At 41.3% G+C, this 17,647-nt stretch overlaps 1 protein-coding gene across 6 annotated transcripts in view; it reads left to right on the top strand.

Moving 5' to 3' along the window:
* nrg2a (neuregulin 2a) overlaps positions 1 to 17,647 on the top strand; it is a 94,863-nt gene that overhangs the window by 26,663 nt on the left and 50,553 nt on the right. The window contains exon 1 of one of the 6 annotated variants that reach the window (XM_017492570.3): positions 15,799 to 16,069. The exons of 4 other annotated variants lie outside the window; for them this stretch is intronic. In XM_017492570.3, coding sequence (XP_017348059.1) covers positions 16,006 to 16,069 — 64 coding nt within the window. In that variant the 5' untranslated portion in view covers positions 15,799 to 16,005. Of the gene's footprint in view, positions 1 to 15,798; positions 16,112 to 17,647 lie in introns of those variants that run through there. One more of the 6 variants, XM_017492569.3, reaches the window with a different exon arrangement.

The raw sequence follows: 17,647 nt of genomic DNA, 5'->3' as shown, positions 1-17,647 counted from the left end.
GAGGCTGAACAGCTGAATATTAGAAGAAAAAAAATCACCTGGTCTTTTTCCAGTCTTCAATTTTGGGTGAGCCTGTGCACGGGATAGCCTCAGGTTCCTGTTCCTGGCTGACAGAAATGGAACCCAGTGTGGGCGAATTGTTGGAAAGATGAATTTCAGGGCTTTTACTAAACCGTAAAAATTTTTTACTAGCATATAAACTTACACCAATGAGTATATATTTTTGCCTAAAAGAGTCTCTAAAATAAAGGACACAAAAACAATTAACTAATTTTCAGATGTCAACACAAGATCAAACTGTACCATTCTTTCATTTTCCGGTATTTTACTGTAAACTAATGCATTGCTCTAATTGCCCAATCGTTTATAGTGCAATCCTGCAAAATAATTTTATATATATTTTGTTGTAAAATATATACTGTATATTTACAGTGATTTTTAACATTTTTTCCTGCTCTGTCACACCATCATCAAAACATGGAAGAGCACTTATACATTTTGTATAGATGAAAAAAGCAGACAAAGTTTTAAAATGTTTAAATGACTGTATATATATATATATATATATATATATATATATATATATATATATATATATATATATATATATATATATATATATACATTAATAACAATTTAAATGAATTTTCCGATAAAAATAATAAAATTATATTTTTATTATAAATAAAATTCCACCGCCCTCTGTCTGTTTACTGTTTATGTTCAGTTGGGTTATTAATAGATTAATAGATTACGCTGCATGTAAACGTAGCCATTATTTTTTCCAACAATGGACCTGGAGTACCCCTGGGCTGCACATTTGAATATTTTCCGTGCTCTAACACACCCACGTCAAAACCTGATGATTAGTAGATCAGTTAGATCAGGTGTGTTGATATACAGGCAGGGTTACTCTAGGAGTTTATGTATGGCTGTTAATCATTATTTATAATTATCTTAATCATTTGCGTAATTACATAACAGTCATACATGACAAATATAATTATTTTGACGATAATTATTTGAATGACCTCTTTCAACCCTACAGTGTAAATGGCAACATGGATGTGTTCCTTCTATTTTCCAGGCACTGCTTGTCCCCACAATATTCATATTCCCTAGTGGCCTTTATCGTGTGTTGTTTTGGAAGTATTCCTCAATTTCTTGCACTCTCCCTCTCTCCCATTTCCTGTTTACCTCTTCTTACACATCTGCTATTTTTTTCTTGTTCTTCTGCCACTTTCTTTCAATTCTCTCACTTTTGGTCCAGTGTTGCTCATTGTAGATGTAGGCGAGAGTGTCACCTGTGCGTCGGGGTGAGGAGCCGACGCGGAGTGTTGCTGGAGCTGTTCCCGGAACAGTGCTGATGGGGGAATAAAAGACAGATGGAAAAGTTGCCAAGCCACACATTGAGGCTAATTCCCTTCACTTCTTGTTTTTAAATGTGCTTTGGCCATGTCACTGTTGTAAAGATTGCTTTTTACTTATTTACGCATCTGTGACACAGAAATATACAGTGAGTGGAACAAAATCCTATAAAATATTGCTTTCTTGTGGTTTGACAAGGTCAGTCATGAAGGCTTGTGAATGTGTCTGAGGCTGCAGTGTACTCGAGTACTCATTAGAGGATGTGGGTTTAAGTGGGGTAATTTGAAGCTGGCCGGACCGGCTGCAGGAGTGTGCCTATCTGCTCGTGCAAACAGACCGTTTCCGCTCTGTTCCCTCTCTTATATTGTTGTTGATAGATATACTGCACTGACTAGCATAGCCTATTGTACAACCACTGGCTGCTTTATTAGGAAAACCATATTAGTACTGGGCAGGAACCCCACTTGCTCTCAGAATAGACTTGTGGATTCTTAATGGTGTTTTAAAAAAAATCTTTTGACATTCTGGTCCTTGCCAACATGATTGCATCACATAATTACAGTCAGTCTCCCTTTCTTCAGTGTTTCAAAGGTGCTCTGTTTGATTCAGATCTGGTGACTGGGGAGGCCATTGAAGTACACTGAAGTGTTTGTGATGTTGTGCTTTGTGGCATGGCACATTATCATGCTGGAACTAGCCATTATAAGATAGGTAAATCGTAGCCATAAATGGACGCACATCAACAGCAACAGCAATCAGATAGGTTGTTATATCCAAATGATGCTTGATTGGTATTAACAAGCCCAGTGTGTGCCAAGAAAACATTCCCCATGCCATTACACTACTGTTGATACAAGGCAGGTTAGGTTCATGGATCACAGCTGATGAAATCAAGATTCATTAGAGCAGGCAACGTTTTTCTGGTCTTCAACTATTCATGGTTGCTCATTAGAATCGATTGATAAAGTTAGTCTGTGTGTGAAATGAGCTTTAATACAACAAGCAGAACTGGCCAGTTATGCTGGGTGGCTTTAAATATGTGATGGCACTGTGCAACATGCCAGTATTTTGTGAAACCTACTTTTTTGTTGTTATTGGTTGATAAGATTTGCATTCATGACCATGAAACTGCAACAAAGGCAAAAACCCCATGCATCTCACATGAAAACTGTTAGAGTTGACAGGTGTGATTGAGCATTGTCTGGCACCAACAACCATTCCATGGTTGAAGTCTCCGAGATCATATTTTTTCCCCATTCTGATGTTTGATGTGAACATTAACTTAACTTCTTGACCTATATCTACATGATTTTATGCACTGCACTGCTACCACATGATTAGCTGATTGGTTTATTGCTTGGATGAGCAGGTGTGTAGATGTTCCTAATAAAGTATATACTGTATGTGCTAGCTAATTGTGCTAGCTAATTGGGTTAGCGCCAAGAAGTAGAAAGACGACTAGTGTTACATCCGTCTTTATACAAATTCTATCATATTTAATTTTGCTTGACATGTAATAATGTTAGATATATTACTTGGTGTTGCCAGAGGACATTGTTTTGTCAGTCATTCATGAAGACATTGTAACCCACAGCTGAGGAAACAATATACATCAAGAAACGTTTTTGTTTTTTTTTTTTCTGTAAATGCCAAAACTCCAGTAGAGGAACATATGCTTTCATACACTCTCAGAAACTGGCATTCGTTAATGACTTTTGTGCAGGGTTCATGAAATGGTAACCCTCTGAATAGAACCTTTAAGCTTCTTCCTTTTAAACCATATCAAATAACTTTTTAGTGTTCATAAGCATTTCAGCTCTGTTAAGCTGGGCTTATAGAGTGAAGTGTAAAACGATTTCTTTTGTTTGGAACATGAAGTTAATTTTTTCACCAGTGTTTTTTTATACCAATATAATGGTGAGCTTATATACATATAGTGACAACACTGAAGAATTGACACTTTGCTACAATGTAAAGTAGTGAGTGTACAGCTTGTGTAACAGTGTAAATTTACTGTCCCCTCAAAATAACTCAACACACAGCCATTAATGTATAAACCGCTGGCAACAAAAGTGAGTACACCCCTAAGTGAAAATATCCAAATTGGGCCCAAAGTGTCAATATTTTGTGTGGCCACCATTATTTTCCAGCACTGCCTTAACCCTCTTGGGCATGGAGTTCACCAGAGCTTCACAGGTTGCCGCTGGAGTCCTCTTTCACTCCTCCATGACGACATCACGGAGCTGGTGGATGTTAGAGACCTTGTGCTCCTCCACCTTCCGTTTGAGGATGCCCCACAGATGCTCAATAGGGTTTAGTCCATCACCTTCACCCTCAGCTTCTTTAGCAAGGCAGTGGTCGTCTTGGAGGTGTGTTTGGGGTCGTTATCATGCTGGAATACATGCTGGGATCATGCTCTGCTTCAGTATGTCACAGTACATGTTGGCATTCATGGTTCCCTCAATGAACTGTAGCTCCCTAGTGCCTGCAGCACTCATGCAGCCCCAGACCATGACACTCCCACCACCATGCTTGACTGTAGGCAAGACACACTTGTTTTTGTACTCCTCACTTGGTTGCCGTCACACACGCTTGACACCATCTGAACCAAATAAGTTTATCTTGGTCTCATCAGACCATAACACATGGCTCCAGTAATCCATGTCCTTAGTCTGCTTGTCTACAGCAAACTGTTTGCGGGCTTTCTTGTGTATCATGTTTAGAAGAGGCTTCCTGCTGGGACGACAGTCATGCAGACCAATTTGATGCAGTGTGCGGCGTACAGTCTGAGCACTGACAGGCTGACAGGCTGACCCCCCCCCCCCCCCCCCCCCAACCTCTCCAGCAATGCTGGCAGCACTCATACGTCTATTTCCTAAAGACATCCTCTGGATATGACGCTGAGCACGTGCACTCAACTTCTTTGGTCGACCATGGCAAGGCCTGTTCTGAGTGGAACCTGTACTGTTAAACCGCTGTACTTTTAGCCCCTAAAAGGTTCATCAAGTGTGCATTGGATGGTCAATAGTTACAGTGTTTCAAAGATATTCTACTTTGAAACTTAGAGCAATGGTTCTCAAAGTGGGATATGTGAATTATATATACAGTATTATATATAGTCTTTGTTACAGCAGTGGGAACCACAACCCTTATCAAAGTTATATTTGCTATTGAACTCTTACAGTTATTAGCCTATATATAATGTCAACCTGGACTTATTGTGTTCTGCCAGTAGAAAGTTTAAGAATAAAAGCTTTATAGCTCCATAACATATTGTAATGATTAGATTCAGTTGATTAAAAAAAATCTGTGCTGAGGGGTCCTTGGAATTTATTTGAAGGTTAAAGGGTTCCTTGGCTGCAAAATTGTTTGAGAACCCCTGCCAAAGACCTTTAGGGTGCTTTATGGAGCATACAAGTGTACATTCAATCAAACAGTTTGAGAAAAACAGTGTGTCCAAAGCCTTTCCTGTGGTCTTTAATAGTTTGTAATGGGTTAGGAGATGGATTGGTATCAAAAATGCTTTTCATGGTTTATGCCATTTATATGGGTCACGTTACAGTATATAATGTAGCTTCAGAGTCATATTCTTGGCTAATAGGAGTTCAGCCTGTTTGCTTCAAGGTTACGTATTCTGAGATGCTTTTCTTCTCAGCACAGTTATAAAGAGTGGTTAACTGAGTTACCGTAGACTTACAATCAGCTCAATCGAGTCTGGCCATTCTTCTCTGACCTCGCCTCTGAATGCCGTTTTTTTTATTCTTCATGTGTGAAAATCCCAGTTTCTGAAAAACTCAAACCAGCCCATTTGGCCTAAATAACATGCCACAGCCAAAGTCATTGAGATTCCATTTCCCCCCCCCATTCTGAAGTATTATTCTGAAGCTCTTGACTTTATGCGTTGCACAAGCTGCCACATGATTGGCTGGATAATATCATCAATGATCAAGAGTACAGGTGTCCCTATTAAAGTGGCCAGTGATTGGATATTCCTTTGTGTTTTGAATAGTCACTCAAAATACTGAGCATCATGACTGTGCTTATTTGCTCTAATACAACTTTTCTTAATGCACAGAATCTCACTTGATAAAATCACACAAAAGTAAATAAATGATTAGAAATCATGTGTAAAAACCTGAACATTTATTGTTATTGTTTTTTTTTAAATATTTATTTAATGCTGGGATTTCATGGCAGACATTGTGCAAGAGAAATTCTGCATTGATGAGTCTCTGAGAAGGTCTCTCCACATTTTACTCAAAAAGTGATTTATTATTTATGACACACTAAACAAGAGGAAACATGAGCTTATTTTTGATAAATGTAGCTCTGGAGCTCCTTTGATACTCTCCTCTCACTGAAAACATTATGTGTGTCTTTATTTTGCTATTATAGTTTCTCTCTGGATGCTCTGGAATGCAAATATTCAGTCGCTGAGAGCGAGTGAGTCAAGGTCAGGGCCTCAGTCTAGGGAAGAAGGGGGCAAGACTCCAAGCTGGCAGGAATCACAGTGGCCTCTGGTGCATTCCCTTATCCTACTCGGTCTTCACACTCCGTGATATCTGTCATTTCAGAGGAGCACACGTCATTGTTGGGCAGTTGGCCTCGATGAGCTATAAATTCCTATACAGATTAATCAGTCTTCAGGCGAGTGATTAACAAAGACTGAACATCTATTTGTTAAAAAGTATGTCTTTTCAGCCTGAGTGAATCAATGTCTTTGGAGAATTGTGTTGCTGTTTTTGGAAGTGTGTAAAGTGTACTGCTGGTCAAAACTGTCTGCCTGTCATACTGAAACAGCCCAGTCACACTCGTCCACTTCCTCTGACCACAATCTCACTGTGCAGCAAATTACAGGAGCTGTCGTAACACTCGCATGAGGGGCCACTCACTCCATTTCCCCCAATCTTCACCCCGGTTTATCTTCTCTAAAAGCAACACCCCTTGTTCTCTGCGCAACCAGGTCTTTGACGCCGGGGAGATGAGCCAGGCCTCTGTACCACACCATACTGTTTTTCAGGAAGGCTCTGCATCACTGGAAAACAAATGGGCTGATAAGCAGGACCCTCGATAAGATGCAGCTCTTGGAGTTGAAGTAAAAAATGAAATGCAAATGACTGTTGTGGAATGGGGGGAGGCTTCCTCACTGTGACATGTTTGTGCCGGGCCCCAAGTACATTCTCCAGATAAAGGACGAGCCGAGAGCACGCTTGGAATTTTATTTGATTTCAGGAGCGCGGAGCGGACGTGTGCGTGGAGCAGAGCCGATAAGGGCTGAAGCTGTTTCCCATGTTTCCCTGTTTTTCAGATCAAAACTCAGCAAAGGCCATGATGGCAACAAGGACTGCTCAGGACATGTTCCACAAACAATATTTGTGTGCTTATTAGTCACTTTTTGAAGTGAAGTAGGTGGTGTACTTGTGTTTACACTAAGCCTAAAAGGCCGTGTATACATCAGTGTCAGGTGGGCGTTTTTGTGTTTGCACTAACCTGAAAGGCCATGTATACATCAATGTCAGGTGATGAGTGTGTTAATGGGCTACACATCGGCCCGTGTTTGAGTATTTAGCTCCACGTGCATGCGTTTGCCTTAAAGTGCCAAGGAGCATGTGGGCGCGTGTTTGTTAAACTGTATGAGAGTATGTGGGAGTGTGTTTGTCTGTTCATCTGAAGAGTGAGCGAGAGCGAGCCAAATGGAGAAATGAAATGCATGTTTGCCGGCTGATATCTGCAGTGCCATCAGATGAGCTCAGCTAGGTAGACTGCAGCAGATCTAAGCGAGAGAGGCCCTGACTCACCAACCACAACAGACGAAACAAAGCAAGCATGTAAGACAACTTTACAAAACACAGGCTCTTTCATGAGGATGGAATAATTGCCACCTTGTCACTCCAGGTTTGATCTTCCCTTACATATAGGATGCAATAATCTAGAGGACAAAAGGACATTGAAGACTTATTGTTGCCTTACATTCTTTTTAATGTCTTTAAGAAGTCACTGCTGAATAACACTGCTTTTCATTGGGTAATCACATTTCCTCATCATTGATGCTTCAACCACAAAGTAGGCAACCCGGTCATCCAGCCTTTCCCACTGTTTTTGCACCTCTGACATCTCTCCCCTGGCATACCGTGCTCTCGTCTCTGTTTCTCACCTCAATGCCGCTCTGCAGGACAATGGGGGCGCTAATTATACCCCTCATAGGTGAATTTTTATGAAGGTCTGCATCTCGCATGCTGGGCAGGGTGTGTTTTTTTGGAGCAGCTTGGAACTCATACAGCCCAGAGAGGATATAGTTATTTGCTTCCATCTGGCCACACTGCCACGCCATCTGGGTGAACAATGCTAAGGTGGACATTTAAAGCTAGCATGTGGCGAGGTTCTCCTCTGTCATTCTATGTCAATAAGTTCCAATAAGTGATAGTGAGGCTGAGAATTCGAAATCACATCCTATTGGTTGCTTTGTTGCTATAAATGTATACTCTAGAATGTGTAGAGCGCTAAAGGCGTGGAACCATGCCGTCATGAAGCTGGGTCTCATTGCATTAATTTGCTTATGATGAGCTGAATGCATGAAGCTGAGTTTAGTATGTGCAGCAGGAGGGACTGAGATCCAGCTGGGTTTTTGGAAAGTGATAGTCTGGTGATTGACAGCTGAGTGGTGGAACAAGCAGACAGATGAGAAAGTGAATGAGAATCGGAATCTCATTTTGTTAGTGGCCGCGGTCAGAGCAAGAGCGTGTCATACTTTCTCTCCAAGCTGTAGTGTATCCCTGCAGACTGAGCAGAGGCTACCTCATGGACATCTGCGTTTTCACGTGGGCGCAACGTCTCTCTCCCTCATTACTCCCTCTCTCTTTCTCACGTTCACTCATACTCTCTCGCACTCCCTCCCTTTTCTTGTCCTGAACGGTTTCCATGGAGACAGCTGTGGTCTGTGGAAATGGCCCAGAGCTCGGTCCACACTAGAACAGCTCCCTATTAGCACTTGCACACATGCACGCCCTAAGACACCTGCACGAAGTTATGCACAGGACTTATTTACAAACAGCATAACAACTTTGCATATTTTCATTTATTCATTCATAATATATGCAAATAATACATAGTTTGCATGCTTTCTATAGCTGCTCCTCAGAAAACAGTGCTTGCATGCTTTTGAACAAGCCCTCATCTGCACTGCTGAGGGAAGCAGAGATCTGTAAAAGCCCCTGCATCTCTGCTTCTGCTCCACTCTTACCCCCCTCTGCAGCTTCGTGCAGTGTGTGTGGGCTGTCTTTTCTTCCCACTATCACACAGTAGAGATTTTATCCCTGTGATAGTAGTGTGTGTGTGTGTGTGTGTGTGTGTGTGTGTGTGTGTGTGTGTGTGTGTGTGTGTGTGTGTAAGTAAGTAAGAGAGCCTCTCCTGACCTTGAGGAGGGAAGCTTTCATCAAAGCCTCGAGACGTTAGTCACATCTGAGAGGACAGCTGTGTCAGGCTCGACTGCTAGCATTCAGATTCCATAATGTGCTGCTGGAAATCTACTCTGCAGCCTCGATAGATAGACACACGTTAACTCATGCTATGATTGATAGAAAAAGCTACTTAGGAAGTCTGTGAAAACTAGGGCCAAAGCAGAGTACCATACCATACTGTATGTACACAGAGTACCACATATATACTCAGCAGCCATTTTATTAGGAACACTGGTACACCTGTAGCAGCACAATAAATTCATGCAGATACAGGCTGGCTTGAGTATTTCAGGGAAAAAAAATCTTCCAGTGGGCTAACTCATATAACCACTCTTTACAAGTGTGGTGAGAAGAAAAGCATCTCTGACCACACAACCCGTTGAACCTTCACACAGATGGCCTACAAGAGCAGAAAAGGCTACAGTGAAAACAGGCTCACCGAAACAAACTACACAAACAACAAATAGGCTTGAATTTGTACATAATCTGTCTGACTATGGATTGGTGGAGTCCAAACTCTTTAGAAATGTTTTATAACCTTTTCCAGCCTGATAAGCATCAACAACTCTTTTTGTGAGGTCCTCAGAAATCTCCATTGTTCATGCCATGATTCACTTCCACAAACATGTTGTGAAGCTCAGACTCTGGATAGATCCTTGTTCTTTAAATAAAACAGGGTGCTCACTCACACCTGATTTTCAACCCATTGAATGAAAACACCTGATAATTTCACCTTCAAATTAACTGCTAATCCTAGAGGTTCACATACTTTTGTCTTTCCATGGCACTCTGTACAGTATATCTATGTATAGAAAATTCAAACTTTCAAGCACCAATGTGTATATGTACACAGTCCACTCTGAAAGTATTGGAATGTCTCAGCCAATTCTTGTTTTTTGTTTGTTTGTTTTTTTGCTTTTCATTTGAGATATTTGGGTTTGAGTCAAAAGATGATCATGAGATGATAGATCAGAATTTCAGTTTCGTTTCATAATATTTACATCTATCACCTCATATTCATCCTTTGATCTCAAACCTGTATGCCTTTAGTGTACAGCAAAAACAAAAGATTCGACCTTGCCATTCCAATACTTTCAGAGGGGACTATGTATAGTATACTGAAGTGCCATGTTGAAAGAGTAAAGAGATCTAGTGGTGTTTGGCAGCATTAGTCATAATTCTCATTAGACATGATCCCTCACTGTGAGTAATCAGCAGGTTCAGTTGATCAAGGGCTATGTTTTTACGTGCAAAGATTTTCAGCAGTCGGAAAGAATTCATTCCAGTCACAAAGAGACATAGAGTCTCACTGTTTTCTCTTCAGCTCTCCCATGCACAGTGCCCTGAAAACTGCACTCACATTTAAACAACCAGATGGGGGTTTAAAACCATTATATCTCCCAAGATAAACTCTCATCCTTGTGAAATGGCAGCAGTGTGTTGGGGCAGCCCGTGTGATGATGTGCAGGTTCAAGAAAAGCCGAGGAGGAGGGGAAAGGAGGGAGAGGACGAGGCACTTATCTTCTTCCATCTGGGAGGAAGTCTTGGGTATAGGGGTGGGGGTTCCTAGAGCTAGAGATGAGGACTGGTAGAGTGGCTGATTCAGCGTATACAATCCCAGCTATTATAAGCGAGTGGGTCTGCACAGTTTTTTTAATTTTACTTTTTTTACTTTTTTGAGGATGTCAGGCATCCTCACCATACCGATCGCAGCAATGAGCAATCAGCTGCTGAGATAAAACAGATGCTTTTTAATGGAGGACAAGACATACGGCGGAATATTGTGTTGTTTAAATTACAATACAGAAAGTGTTTGTGAATATATGTGGTTTTGGGAGGATGGGGTGGATGAGGGGAAGGGGGTTGGCACAGGATGGGGCTTCAAAAGGATCAGAGCGTCATTTAGGATGCATCTGTCTTGTGGTTTGTCTCCACTTTTTGCTAATGGGCCTTCACCATGTTCAATTTATCACACATGTCCTTCACATGCGGCTTGTCTGTCTTCAGTCTTACAGCTCCTACATGCCAAACTATGTGCTGTCTGTTGTTTTTGTGGTTTGTCCTGCAATTCTAGCCTAGTTGACCCTCGTTCATGCCTGTCGTAGCCTTCGATGTAAAATCAGCATCAGAAGAGAAAGAGTTCTAAGTAAAACAAGACTGAAATATCCAAGTATAATGTTTAAATCATGACCAGAGCATTTCAATTCGAAGCAGACGATTCACAGTGATATGAGATTGGTAGCTGGCCAGGACCTAGACTGCATCCTAACAAACTAAAAGTTACACTCCACTATAGCTACTGGTACTGGTACTCCACTCATTTTTCTTCTGTACTATTTAGTACTGCTCCACTGATTTTTATTCTGTACTATTTATTATTTCACTGTTTACAAATACAGACTACTGCCTCCTACTGGTGTGGAGAATGATTCAGTTCATTCAGATTCAGAATATATGTACAACCCTGATTCCAAAAAGTTGGGATGCTGTGTAAAATGTAAATAAAAATGGAATGCAATGATTTGCAAATCTCATAAACCTGTATGTTATTCACAATAGAACATAGAAAACATATCAAATGTTTAAACTGAGGAAATGTAGCATTTTAAGGAAGAAATAAGGTAATTTTGAATTTGATGGCTACAACACATCTCAAAAAATTTGGTACAGGGGAAAGAAAAGGCTAGAAATGTAAGTGTTACTAAAAAGAAACAGCTGGAGGAAAATTTTGCAACTAATTAGGTTAATTGGCAACAGGTCAGTAACATGATTGATATAAAAAGAGTATCTAAGAGAGGCAGAGTCTCTCAGAAGTAAAGATGGGATGGAATCTGGATGGAAGCATATGTTGCTCTAAAACTTGTATATACCTTTCAGCATTGATGATGCCTTTCCAGATGTACAAACTGCCCATTCCATAGGCACTAATGCATCCCTATACCATCAGAGATGCAGGCTTTTGAACTGAGTGCTGATAAAAAGCCGGATGGTCCCTCTCCTCTTTAGTCCTCTTTAGTTTAGAGGACGCGGCGTCTGTGGTTTCCAAAATCAATTTCAAATTTCTATTCATCTGACCACAGAACAGTTTTCCACTTTGCCTCAGTCCATTTTAAATTGGATTATGTTCACGTATGGCTTCTTCTTTGCATGATGGAACTTTAACCAGTATTTGTGGATGGCACGGCAAACTGTGTTCACAGACAATGAGCTCTGGATGTTTTTCTGAGCCCATGCAGTGATTTCCATTACAGAATCATGCCTGTTTTTAATGCAGTGCTGCCTGAGTGCCCAAAGATCATGGGCATGCAATATTGATTTTCAACCTTGTCCCTTGCTCAAAGAGATTCTCTGAATCTTTTGGTGATATTATGTACTGTAGATGATGAGTTATTCATAGTCTTAACAATATTACGTTGAGGAAAATTATTCTGAAATTGTTCCACAAATTGTAGACACAGTTTTTTTTTGCATATTGGTGAACCTCTGCCTATCTTTACTTCTGAAAGATTCTGCCTCTCAAAGATACTCTTTTTATACCCAGTCATGTTACTGACCTGTTGCCAATTAACTTCCAGCTGTTTCTTTTTAGTAGCACTAACTTTTCCAGCCTTTTGTTGCCCCATCTCAACTTTTTTAGACGTGTTGCAGCCATCAAATTCAAAATTACCTTATTTTTTTCTTAAAATGGTACTTTTCCTCAGTTTAAACATTTGACGTGTTTTCTATGTTCTATTGTGAATAACATATGGGTTTATGAGCTTTGCAAATCATTGCATTCTGTTTTTATTGACATTTTACACAGCGTCCCAACTTTTTTGGAAACGGGGTTGTATATATCGGCGTTTCAGAAGTTATCTTTTTCAGTCTTCTGGCAATAGTTCGCCAAAGTCAGCTTATTCTGTCATGGCCCTCGGAGTTAGAGAGCTGTTCAGCAGGGAAAATGAAACAGGCACGCCCTGTTGTTGCTCCCATGTTGTGATTCTGCAATTATGCATGCCAGCCTATTGCAACACGTCTCTGTTTATCACAACATTTCTCCTTTTTTTCTCTGTATCCTTGCCTCTGCCAATTTCCTTCTACATATGCCAACTTGTCCACTCATATATCTGTGCAGTTGGATAACTGGGACTCCTCAGTTTACATGAATGAACTCCAGTGACTTAACTTTTTTATCTCACCGAAATACACATGCACGCACGCATACACACATACACACGCACACTCACTCAATGGTGCCAAAGCTAAGAACACAAGCAGATAACAAGCCACGTCTTGCTTGGCAGTGTGGGAAGGGTGTTCTGTGACCCACACCCGGAGTTGCTGCAGATCTGTCATTACCACTGACAGAATTGCTTGCTACAAGGAAGCTGTCGGACACATTACCGCATGCATAGAAATATACATTCACACACCACACACATTAGCACACACAGTTTAGCTGCAATGTGGCCTTTGAAGTTGTCAGAGTGGAATAATCTGCTGAGTAGCATGACCTGTTGGGACATGACCCTCTTCCATGCACTCATACACACCTTCTCAGTGGTGACACTGGAGATTGGAGAGGGCAGAGCTGGAAAAGGGCCCATGACACCATATAATCATGACTCATAAGAAACATTATGGAATTCTGTACTCTTCCTCTTCGGCTCTCCCGCCCTCTCTTTGTATTTTTTCTTTTCTAGTTTCTGTCTCTGTGTAGGTGTTGGAACGAAACCAGACCATTCTGGTCGCACGTAGGAATTCTAGCCTAGAAGGAATAGCAAAAAGTCTTTAGTAACATTTTCTTACCTTGCACATGTCTTCACTCTCTTCTGATAGCGTGACTTTACGGAATGACATCATGTCGTTAGTAGAGACACCGTAATCAGCAAATCTTCAACACATAGGCACATCATGATAGAGGTTCGTTTAAGGAAGCCCTTATGCAGAGACTGTTATGGTCCTCTATCTTGTGTTCTTATCTGAATGGAGATGCTTTGCTTAAGGGCACAACAATAGTGGGGCCCATGAGAGGGATTTAAGCCTGTGGCCCTTGGGCCAACAGCCATTTTGTTCTTATCTGGATCAAGCACTTGCCTCATAGGTTGCAGGTGTGTGAATGAGATGTAGCCTTTAATAGATACAAGGCCTATGCAAAATCTTGCTTTAAGGACCACTCTATAATGAATCATTTTAAATATCAGAAAAACATTGACTTGTTAAAATAAGTGTACACTACTAGAGTTTGTTAGAGGTTTTATATAGAAAATTCACACAGACTGAATTATTTCCTTTCCTTTCATGTATGGCATTTGGTAGACGCCCTTATCCAGAGCGACTTACATTTATCTCATTTATACACCTGAGCAGGTTGGGGTTAAACAGCCTTGCCCAAAGGCTCAGTAGTAGCAGCTTAGCAGTGCTGGGATTTGAACTCACATCCTTTTAATCAGTAATCCAATGTCTTAACCACTGATCTACCACTGCCCTAGCTTTCCTTTCTTCTCCTATCTTTTCCTTCCTATCTTTCTTTCTTTCTTAGTTTTTATTGTTATTTTATTCATATTTCATAGTCCTATGCACGTTATACACAGTGTTGCCAGTATATGAGGCGCACCTTCCTGCTCATTGGTCACATGGTCCACATATCATGTAAACACACTGTAGTTATACGCTTACAGTCATGTTGCTTTTCAGAACTTTGCCAGCTCCCTGTAACTTGTACATTAATGAGAACATGACCACATGTTTTTTGGGTGGTGAACAGCAGTGTTTCTGGGAACATCTCAGTACCAATGTTCGGCTAAGAAGAGTACACCAAACAAAAATATCCAGCAAGCAAATGACTGTACAAATACATTTCCTTGGGCACTGTTGTTATTTCCTGGACCATTAAATCATCAGAAATACACACAACCAGTACACACAAACACACATATTGCTTCACATATACATATAGAGATACATATTAGATCATGATAATAATGTGCCGGCTAATAATGTTCTCACCTTCTAAGTAAGTTCATCCATTTCCATAGTTAAGATGGGCTATTTTTTTATATATATAAAAAAAATCAACATTATGTATGACATCTATTAGTCTATTAGTACATATAAGCATAGATAATGTCAGATACACTGAAACTTCAGAGTAGTTTTTTTTCCATCTTGGTTAGTTTAACTTGCACTCAAGGCAATTTCTTAAAAGGATATCTTTACTTTTTCATTCATGTTGACGTTTGTGTACTTTATGCATCTACCGGCCTTGACTGTGAGTGTGTGCGTGTGTAGGGAAACAGTCAGCTTAACTCAGCTGTGTGCACGTGTAAGATTTCTCTCCAGAGACTGCTCACGATACTAGCAGGGACACGCTGGGACTCGCTTACAGTAGAGGGTGGGAGACAACAAAAAAGCTCAATGTGAGCGTAGGAGGAAGGGGAAGTAAAGTGAACAAGGTTGAAGAAGCGGCCGTGCTTGTTCAGAGACATTTTTATTTTATCACTGCTTACCTGGAGAGCTAAATAGACTTCCTAGATGGTAATTCTGGTTTTGCTGCACAGTCATAAAAGGAGAGTTCATTTTCCTTGGAAGTTTCTTGGGAGCGTATGAGAAGCTGGTTTGTTCAGTGGTGTCTGGGATGTTGGCCTAGGCAAAGGTATCAGAACGTGGGGCAATATCTGGACCCTAAACACAGAGGGCATCATATATGTCTGTGACCTCTGATCTGAGGCCATGGTGGAGGCCCAAAAGGGCAGGTGACCAGGAGTGGTCTGAGCAGCAGCTTTGCTGGATTCCCTCTCCAGCCTCAGGACTCATCATGCTTATCTGAAGCTTTCAGTCAGTGAACAGTTGTCTGACAGCAATGGGAAATGCCTCTGTTGCTCCCTCCTTCTCCTTCTATCCCTCCCCTTCTCCTTCTCTTTCCTTTACTCATGCTCTCCCTCCCTTTCTCTCTCTCTCTCTCTCTCTCTCTCTCTCTCTCTCTCTCTCTCCACTGTCGTCTCTTGCCTGTATTCTCTCTCTGTCACAAGTAGGTGTTTCCCTCATGATGGGACCGAGTGTATATAGGGCACGAGCGCTCAGACAAGTTCAGAGTCTTAAGCACACCTGCCACACGCTTCCCTCTTAGGACTATTGCTGATTCTCATTGCTGCCCAAGTCTTTTCCCCTCTGAGTGGATTTATACTTTTTCGACACCATCATGTCAGAGCGAAGAAGGGAAGGAGAAGAAAGGAAGAAGAAGGATAGGAATGGGAGGAAAAAAGGTAAAAAGGAGCGCAAGGAACAAAACCGTGATCTCACTCAAGGTAAAGAAAGACGCAACACGCAAAGGTGTGAGTGTGTGGATGTATGCATGTTCGTACGTGTGCGAATAAGGGAGGGGTGTGAGACTCAATGGGGAAAATCTTACATCTCATCTTGTCAAAGCTTGCTGCCTGCTTTTGTCACACAGGAGGACTTCCTAAATGGCAGCGCGTAGCGTCACATCTGGCCTCCTTGGCCTGTGGCCTTGTAACGGTGCATAAGTGTGCGTTTGCCGTGTGAGCCTCAGTCTGTGTGTTTTGACACACTGGGACCTCCCTGCTCCCTCAACCGGCTTTGCCAAGTTACTTTACGATTTTCACAGTTGATTCCTGTGTTTGGTATCTTAATTAGCGCTTGTGTTACTGAGGCTGTGTGAATTTCCTCTTATGCTTGCAAGCCACCTGGCAAGAGCTACTATTGATTCGATTCCATGCTGTATCTGAAGGAGGCTGCACTGCTGGGCATCTGCAGCTTTTACTGCTCTTACTGCAGTTAAACTCTAGATATACTCTTACAGTATCACTGCGGTTACTGTTTGAATGAATGATAGTCTCTAAGAAGCTCTTGAACAGCTAATAGAGTGCAACATGCTTGTGTGGTCTATCTCAACGTCTGTCTTGGGTTCTGCGAGCCTCAGCTTGTCACTGCAGTCTGACCTCGGGGTCATGCAGGAAGAGAAATTCTCACATATTCTGTGACACTCACTAGAGGATCTTCTGTGTAGGACAGAATTTTTGGACGCAACTAAGTTTCTACACTGTGATCAGACTGCATGAATTTGACAAAAATGTTTTAATCATTCCAATGCCATGAACTGTCAACACACCCTCTAAACCTTTTTGTAATTAGTCAAAATGCTTGCACAACAAAATTTTGTTAAAAAGAGATCATGTACATGAATCCTTTTGTAATTTCAGTATTGCAAATGCCAGTATTGCACTAACGATTAGCAAAAAATCTATTGTGCAACTCTATACTTGTGTACATCTTACTGAGGTGTAGAAACAGAGATTGAGGTAGCAGGTCCCTCGGGAAGTCATCATTAGTCCTCTGAGCATTTACCTTGATCCAAGATACCCACATTAGGTTAGTGAACCGGAAAGGCATGGCATAGTATTGTCTCCCAACGTTCCCCTCCTCCCCATCTCCCCTTCATTTCCAGGCTCATCCATGGCTCTTCTCCCTTCATGGGAGGTTTCCTTTTTGCTCTGTCGCCCTGAGGCTCTGCTTCGCGTGACCTCCTTGATAAAATGCTTTTATTATTCGGGACACTTCTCCTGTTATTTCCTTCTTAAATGTTGTAGACTGTGTTGTCTTTACACGCAACTGTAATCTAACACAAGGGTGTGTGAGGAGCCACTTTTAGTAACCATGCAGCTTTCTCTCCTGGATCTGTCTTCACGAAATACTAATCTCTTGTGCTTTGTCTACTGGAAACAAAGCAAAGTTAGGAAGAAAGGAATAACTGAGAGATTCAGCTTTTCCATGGAGGCTAAGGTTAACCCTGTCACACGCATTGCTTTTCAGCATCACATTTT

The sequence above is a fragment of the Ictalurus punctatus genome, chromosome 18 (genome assembly GCF_001660625.3).
Source record: "Ictalurus punctatus breed USDA103 chromosome 18, Coco_2.0, whole genome shotgun sequence".
Lineage (NCBI taxonomy): Eukaryota > Metazoa > Chordata > Actinopteri > Siluriformes > Ictaluridae > Ictalurus > Ictalurus punctatus.
The sequence above is the reverse complement of the archived record's forward strand: the minus strand, read 5'-3'. Positions and strand labels throughout refer to the sequence as shown.